At 41.5% G+C, this 8,737-nt stretch overlaps 1 protein-coding gene across 1 annotated transcript; it reads left to right on the forward strand.

Moving 5' to 3' along the window:
- Positions 1 to 1,085: 1,085 nt before the first annotated feature.
- Positions 1,086 to 8,394, forward strand: RALB (v-ral simian leukemia viral oncogene homolog B). The gene is made up of 4 exons (XM_009071525.1): positions 1,086 to 1,245; positions 3,289 to 3,497; positions 6,210 to 6,387; positions 7,779 to 8,394. The coding sequence occupies exons 1-4, from the start codon at positions 1,132 to 1,134 to the stop codon at positions 7,896 to 7,898; spliced, it is 621 nt and encodes a 206-aa protein (XP_009069773.1). The 5' UTR covers positions 1,086 to 1,131; the 3' UTR covers positions 7,899 to 8,394.
- Positions 8,395 to 8,737: the final 343 nt, after the last annotated feature.

Below are 8,737 nucleotides of genomic sequence, written 5' to 3' on the forward strand. Positions count from 1 at the left end.
GAACAGCTGGGGCCCTTCCTTGTGCTCTGAGGACACAAGTGTATGTCCTAACATCTACCCTATAGCCATCATGTGTCTGAAATACACATATTTGGGTGTTTTTCCGTGTGGGAGTCCTGACACATCTTTTTGTATCAGCTACTTCTGCTTCTGTCCTCAGTGTGCTGTCCTTAGAGATGCTGCTCTGTGCTAATCAGTGTGGCAGCTGCTGCTCGTGCTTCTGGTACAAGTACTGCATCCAGCTACTTTTAAAAAAACCCAACAACTAAACCCCAAAAAACCAAGCAGTATTATTTTTAAGAAGTCTCTAGCACTTAATTACTAGGCTTGCATAACACACAAACAAAGGCTTGTTAGCTGGGGCTTGTTTGTTGAAGCTTACTGCTTTATGGCTTTGCAACATCAGGAGAAGAATAGGAACTGAGAATTTCTTGCAGTAAAGCAGGATTTTATTTTTTTTTTCCAAAAGCAAATTAGATTTGCAGCATCAAACGGCAGGAAGAGTGTAAAATAAATGCTAATGCCATGTCATAAGACTTCCTACTGGAAGCTTTTGCAACTTGTTCCTGACAGTTTAGTACACAGTTTACTGTGCATCTCTGCTGTTTTCTTAGGATACGTAGGGGGAGATCAAAAGCCAGATTTATACCTGTGAGATCTAAGGTATAGCTCTGCTTCCAGGTTGAAAGTAAACTGTATTTCAGCATTAAAGAAATACTTTAGAAAGGTGTAAAACCTTACAACAGGAACAATAAACCCCACTTAATTTCATGTTGTTTGAGAAAGTGGGTTTTTCTTTGGAAACTGTTCTAGGCAGTAGTCATATAGGATGGGTTTACAAATAAGAGTAGCTGGTTAGAAAGCTTTGGTACTTTTATTACTAGTACTGTTGTCACAAGTAGAAGATATTTGTTCTAATGCCTTGTCCTACTCAGATGTGGTTTGGTTGCCAGTGTGCTGAAGTGGCCCATTCTTCAGGCTTCCAGGGTTTTAATCTGGTCTTTCAGCATGCGTGAGATGTTTTACCTGCATGCTACCATGGTGTCACCAGTGTCATGGATGGTGACCGTGTTTCTTCTGTCTGCAGATCTAAATTGGTTGCCTGGGACTTCTTCTGTGGCAAGCAGGACAATGGCTGCCAGCAAGAGCAAGAACCAGAGTTCTTTGGCCCTCCACAAAGTAATTATGGTTGGCAGTGGAGGTGTGGGCAAATCTGCACTCACCCTTCAATTTATGTATGATGAGGTAAGTAGCTTGGGTTCACCTTCTCTAAAGCACCAATTCATACAGTTTGCTAAACTTTTTTTAGTGCAACAGGAGAACTAAATGTAATTAGCAAAAGACCTGATGGCCCAGCTGGTAGGAATAGAACATAGGAATCTGGGAAGCATGTCCTCTGGGAACATCTTTGTCAGCAACATGGACAGTGGGATTGAGTGCACCCTCAGCAAGTTCACTGACCACACCAAGCTGTGTGGGGCAGTCACAGCTGGAGGGAAGGGATGTGCTATCCAGAGGGACCTTGACAGGCTTAAGTGGTGGAACAATGCAAACCTCATGAAGTTCAACAAAATGAAGTGCAAGGTCCTACAACTGGGCCATGGCAATCCCAGGCACAGCTACAGATTGGGTGGGAAAGTAATTGAGACTAGCAATGAGGAGAAAGACTTGGGAGTGACCAGATGAGAAGCTCACCATGAGCTGCAGTGTGAGCTCGCAGCCCAGAAAGCCAATGGAATCCTGGGCTGCATCCAAAGGAGTGTGGTCAGCAGGTCAAAGGAGATGAGTCTTCCCCTTTACTCTGCTTTCGTGAGACCCCACCTGGAATACTCTATGCAGTTCTGATGCCCTCAACACAAGAAAGACATGCAACTGTTGGCGCAAGTCCAGAGGAGGCCACGAAGTTGATAAGAGGACTGGAGCATCTCCCCTATGAGGAAAGGCTGAGGGAGTTGGGGCTGTTCAACCTGGAGAAGACTGCATGGAGACCTTATAGCAACTTTTCCATATCTGAAGGGGCTACAAGAGACTCTTTATTAGGAACTGCAATGGTAGGACAAGGGGTAATGGATTAAAACTGAAGGAGGGGAAGTTTAGGTTAGATATTAGAAAAAAGATTTTTACTCTAAAGGTGGTGAGACATTGGAACAGGTTGCCCAGGGATGTGGTGGCTGCCCCCACCCTGGCAGTGTTCAAGGCCAGGCTGGATGAGGCCTTGTGCAACCTGATCTAGTGAGGAGGTGTCCCTGCCCATGGCAGGGGGGTGGGGCTAGATGATCTGTAAGGTCCATTCCAACCCTTAAGTTCTATGATATTGAAGGTGACAAAATTCATGCTTATTAGTGCAAGAACAGTCTTCAGAAGCCATGCATAACGTGCAGGTGCTTGTCTTGAGTGTACAAGGCTGTTACCAGTTGTAGTTTAATTTTGTTGCCATTGCTTTTAGGTCAGTGAAGGCTGAAGTAAGCATTCTAGCTTGTTCTGAGCCAGGTGATGATGTAGGTGTGTTGATAGCATGAATTTCTTTCTGCTGATGTACAGAAAGGTAGATTAGACAGCCTTGACTAGTTTTGTGAAGGAATACATGATCCTGTAGTTCAAAAGTTAGTATTTGTCTATGGGATATCCACACATTATAGTGATGTGGGTGTCTGAACAAGTGATGTAGTCACTAATGAAGTCCAGGCAGCTTAATCAGGCTCATGGCACAGCCTCTTGAGGTGCTCTGAGGCTGAGAGAGGAGGTGGAGAGGTAAGGAGCCTATGTTGGATGTGTGCTATCAGCACAAAACTGCAAGTTAAACTGGCAATGGCTTTGTGGATCTGATCAATACTGAATGGACTGAAAAATGTGTCTGTATAATCATGGAACAGATTTTCGTGTTCAGCAGCTAGATGCTCTCATCTGCACCCGCTGAAGCTTCAGATACATGTGCCTGAAGTACATTCAAATGCATTTTCTTACAGTGGGAGATCTAGATAATGCCAGCAGGTTGTTAGTAACTTAGACTGCGTCTCTATTCTTAAATTGTACTAAAGTTGCTGAACAAAGTTTTGTGTAGCAACTTTCTCTTGACTAGGCAAACTAATTCTTTGATGTATTAGGTGCTTAAATAATTTGCTTTTTATAGTAAAACTAAAAAAAAAGTTGTGGAACTTAGTAGCTGGCTGAATTATAAGAAGGTTTGGGGGAATTTAAATGCCACTGAAGTGAAAGAAGGGATATGGACAAATACTGAGACCATTTGACAGTAATTCTAAACACTAATCCCTTTCTTATCACCCTCAGTTTGTAGAAGACTATGAACCTACTAAGGCTGACAGCTACAGAAAGAAAGTAGTTCTGGATGGTGAAGAAGTTCAGATAGACATTCTGGACACAGCAGGACAGGAGGATTATGCAGCTATCAGAGATAACTATTTCCGCAGCGGGGAAGGGTTTCTTCTAGTCTTTTCAATAACAGAGCATGAATCCTTCACAGCAACAGCAGAGTTTCGGTAAGTATATCTCCCAGGCAGGGGAAAATATCTGGTTCCTATGTTGCTCTGACAACTCCACTTAAAAGCTCTTTATCCTTTGTCCATTACCATTTGGTCAGTAAAAGTGATACCTGACCATTTTGCTCTCAGTAACTGATAACCTAAACCACAGTGTTCAGCCTCTGGCTCTAGTTGTCTTCATGCCTACAACTTATGAGTACATTATGCCAGCAGCAACTTCAGGCAAGTAACAGATTCTTGGACTCCTAAAACAGGCATATTCAAGCCAATTTTCAGTCTTCATGGATGTGAAGTTTAATTATCTTAGAGCAGTACTTCTGGAATTAAGTCTGCCTTTTGGCCAGGTTTCAGACACTGTATTGCTTACTGCTAGAAGCAGGTGCTCTAAGGAAAGGAAGGATTAGCCTCCACTCTCAGGTATGGATTGGTGCCAAACAAGGGTTGTCAGCCAAGCTGTACTATTGTAGGCAGACGTATTCCTAGAAAGACGCGCAGTAGTAGTAAGTGCTTCCATTTTTGTTCTTGGGATTAGCAGTTCTGATGTAAAAATCAGCACCAGACTGAGCGCATAAACTGTTTGTGTAGTGTGTGTGGGGGGAAAAGATTTGAACCATTCTGGTTTTAGAATTCATGTAACCAGGTACTTGAGGGCCAGTGTCTTAACACTTATTGATGATAACCTGTTGCCTTCATGTAAAAAGTGATCTGGAGATTGCCTAGGATAGCTGCCTAACTTGAAGGAAAACTCCCAAAACAGAGAGTAAGTGTTAGGAGTTCCTTATGTTTGCCAGAATAAAAGTTCTTTGTCTGGCTTATGTCCCCTTTGCTTCAGTGGTACAAGGTTAAAAGATACTACTTGGCAATCCAAATGTTGGAGCTAAGGTAGACACCTAATTCTAGGTTTTTCTTAAAGCTGTGGAAAACTCTCTTTGCACTCCAGGGCTTTGGTTCAGGTACTTAATATATTATACTGTTCCAACAGTAGTAGAAGACTACAAAATCTTCAAGAGGTGTAAAAATACTATGCCTTTGTCACGTTCAGAAGGCTGACAGTCATGGGGCACATAAGCAGAGCAATTTTGCTCAGTTTGCAAAATTGGAGCACTGAAAGGAGCCAACAGCTGAACTGTTGTAGGACTGCAAAACTGAGTACTAGGACTCTTCCCAGTGTAAGATGGAGGAAAAAGTCAGATAACACTCATAGAACAGAAAGAAAATGAGACACTTGGAAGGTTCCAGGCTGCGTTTTAGCTTGTGTGCTTGAGTGAAATATAAGGTTAAACCCAAGGCTTTGGATGATAAAGAGTAGGAGTGTTGATCTTGGTTGCTTGGGTTTTTTTGTCAGACTTGTGTAACTATGTTAACTGTGTTGGTTCAAGATTCCAGCACAACAGAACCATGCAAAAGTAATTCTAGCCCTAAAGATGAGCAAGAAGGACCTAAAAGCTTTGAGATCCTACTTTTCAGTGCTTCAGAAACGAATAGTGAAATTAGTTAAATGGAATATTTAGTTAGGCTGACATGCAAGAACCAGCTCCTTAGCCCAGGAGGGAGTGGGGAATAGGTAGTATGAATCATCAGCATCCCAGGCCAAACTGGAGATTGGTATTATTGATCCTTTAACTTACAGAATTCTAAACCCATGAAAAAGTGCAATACTGAACAAACTATGGGCTTGTCTTTAAAGCCTAGCTCTCCTGCTGATGCTATGCATTCAGTGTTTGCTTTGAGTGCCTCTGTAATGTGAAAATGTGTGAAGGTGCAGTTGAATGCAACAGCAGATTGTCTGCTTCAGTGTTAATGCTATTTTAGAGTCTCATGTGCTCTCCATACATTGTTATTTTGTGGAGGGAAGATGCAGGCATCTGAAATAGTGTGGTAGCTCAGTGGCATGAGAGGGTGTAGCACCATGCTTCTGCTTAGTTTGGCTCTTGTTCATAATGAAGCAATCTAAAAATAGTTGTGGACTGGTATTTTTTCAGCGTCCTAGATGGACAGCAGCATGTGTCAGTCTGTTTTCAACCTGTGTTTCACTCTAGTAATAGCACAGGCTGAGACTGGTATACAACATCACTCTGGTCTCCTTTCCTGGATGCCAACAGGTTCTCCAGAATGACAAAGCATAGCTAGGTTAATGATGACAGTTTGAATATCCTCTTGGAGTCTCTGAAGGAAGAAGGTTGCTAGCATTTTAGTTCAGCACTACTAACTCTCTCCTTTGTGTAAAGTTTAGGTAGCCATTAGGAATGATCTCTGCCAGCTACTTAGGCTGTTTCAAACCCACTGCCTTGGCAAAGCCTTGATATTGCCCAGACCTATACTGAGATGTGATGCAGACTGTGAATTGAAGATGGTGACTGAATGCCAAGATGGAACTTGGCAAACATGGCACTTGTGCTATTTTCTTCATTCAACTCCTGTTGCCAGTTGCTCTTCTGCCATACTGTTCTTCTTTATTAGAGCCTGAATACTCACTAACTAAATGGTAAAACTGCCTTCCTGGAAGTGTGAGGCTTTCAGTAGTGTAAAGCCCATGGCATTAGTATGTTAATCTTAGAATCATTTTAAAGTGTGTGTTCAACTGTTGGGAATTCTACTGTTGTAAACAGTAGTAATGTGGAGATCATTTGATCCACTCCTGGTAAAGTGTGGGAGTTTTGTTGCTACTACTAACACAGGTATTTTTATTTTGAATACCTAATGCATTAGGGAACAGATCCTGCGTGTGAAGGCTGAAGAGGATAAAATCCCTTTACTGGTAGTGGGAAACAAGTCTGATTTGGAGGAGCGCAGACAAGTGCCTGTAGAAGAGGCTAGAAGTAAGGCAGAGGAATGGGGTGTGCAGTACGTAGAAACCTCTGCCAAAACTAGAGCGAATGTAGATAAGGTAAGACAAATGACATCTGCTCCATTAGATCATCACTGCTTGTTTAGTAGCTGGGTGACTAATTCTTGACTCTTGCTGGGACAAAACTCTTTAAGTTCTTCTAGGCAGTTCCTCTTGCTCTAGTCTATATTAGTTCACTAATGGAAATGCTGTTGGTACATAAGTTACTAGTGGGAACTCCTTCTCTTCTTAAAACTGTGTGTATGAAACTCCTGATTTGAGACCCTTTGGTTATAAAGGATGTGGCACAGTTTGGTAAAGAACCATTGTGACTTGCAGAATGTTACTGGAAAGTCACTGTCATTTGCATTAACTGGGTGATGTAGTAAACCATGAATACCTAAACTTAACTTTTGCCTATGAGCTGTGTTGTGTTACTAGTGAATGCCTAGCCTGTTTTATACTCAGACTAGCTTTATGATCAGTTGGGATTAACAGCAGTGGAGCTGTGTGTCTGGAGTGTATTAGCATGGTGATCCAGACTTGCTGTTAGAGGTCTTCACTAGCTAGCTTATGTGACATGCTGGTTATCCTCTATATAGGCACTGTTTTGTGTATTGTAAGACAAGTTATCAGTCTTTGTGATGAATGTGCATTAATAGTGTGGCAGAAAAAAAACTTAGGAGGGTTTTGAGTGATTAATCTATTTTTGCTCAGTAGCATGGTCTTGTTTCCAAATATCGTAGACTTGAAAGTTGCCAGTTTGAAAGAAACCCCAACACCCTAATTCTGTAGAGTGGCACTAAACTCTTGTTCTGTAATCCTAAAAATAATTTCCCAATAACTCTACAGCAAAACAGCTGTTGCATCTTAAGTGGTCTGTACCTAGACATCAGGCATACAGGGGTGAAATTGGCTAGGACATTTGAGAAAACAGAAACATGAAAAAAAAGCGTTATTTCTCTGAATCTTTTTTGTAACAAAATCTAAGTTTTTTTGTGCCTGACACTGTCACTTGAATGCTGCAGCTTTGTAACTGCAGGCAGAATACTGCCAAGCAGAGTGTACCTGTAACTACATGGAAAGGGCTGGACTAAATGCTTTACATAGTTAACATGAGTGATTTGCCTGGAAACGTTTGCCTGGCGGAGAAAAATGTTCTTATGAGCTCTGAATGTTCCTCTTGTGCAAGAATGCTATTCAATAAAAAGCTCTTAAAATAGGGCTGTTGAATTTTTTTAATAGCCAGGTAAGATTGTGCAACTTTTTCCCACTGCCTGACATACCATGTAATTCCGATACTGAGTTTGTCACTGGGATCTGTCTAGACTCACTTCTGCTGTATTGGATACAGTGTGGTGCTGCATCTTTATTTGCTGCTGAATACTGTAGTTTTTATCTGCTTTCTGGTATCAGATCTTGTTTAATCTTTCTTTGTTTTCCCCTCCTAGGTATTCTTTGATTTAATGAGAGAAATAAGAGCAAAGAAAATGTCAGAAAACAAAGACAAGAATGGCAAGAAAAGTGGCAAGAACAAGAAAAGCTTTAAAGAAAGATGTTGCTTACTGTGATGGTTGGGAACTGTAAATATCTACAGGTGGCATGGATAAAATACCACTAAGGATATAGGGCTGGATTCATGAAAGGAAGTCTGTATTGACTCCCTTATCTTTTGCTTTGCATATCACGCCTTCAAAATGTGAAAACAGAACTTTGAAACCATTTCTGGTATCCAACAAAACCTTTGCCTACTTAAACTGAAATGGGCTCCATCTTCCTAGTGTCTTTCAAACCTAGAAACAGTTTCAGAACTACAATCCTTCTGCTTGGTTACACAATGTACTTTTGTATTAACTTCCTTCTAATGTTTCTCTATGTTTCTCTTGAACCTCTACTGGCCTTAACAAGCACAGCTGTTCAGGTTCAAACACTTTTTCCCGCTGTTGCTGCCCTCCTTGATGGTGCAAACTGCAGAAAGGCTAGATGACACCTGGTAAAGGGTTCAAGTCTCCATCTTCTGATAGTTGTCACTGGTATTTCTTACACTGAAATCTGCTGGCTTCCTCCCCCACTCCTTGTAAGAAATAGCAACTGACAGTTGAGAGTCAACGTGAAACAAACTTTCTTCCATTTTCTGTTTAGTCAATACAGCATTCATGAATCAAGCCTATGGACTCAATTCAGACTTATTTAGGCAATGCAGAAATTGATATTGAAATACTGGCTAAATGCATTCCCTGCTGGTCTGTCTTCTCATCCTTAAATTAGTGGTATGGGATGAGAAAATGATGGTAAGCCTTTCTCCCAAAGGAATAATATTGTCACCATCTCCTTGAAATGCTGTCCTGGGTTTTTCTTCCATGTATTGTGTCTAGACTCAATTACACTCTCCATCTATCATCCTTCCCCT

Source organism: Acanthisitta chloris, unplaced genomic scaffold, assembly GCF_000695815.1.
Source record: "Acanthisitta chloris isolate BGI_N310 unplaced genomic scaffold, ASM69581v1 scaffold35543, whole genome shotgun sequence".
Classification (NCBI taxonomy): Eukaryota; Metazoa; Chordata; class Aves; order Passeriformes; family Acanthisittidae; genus Acanthisitta; species Acanthisitta chloris.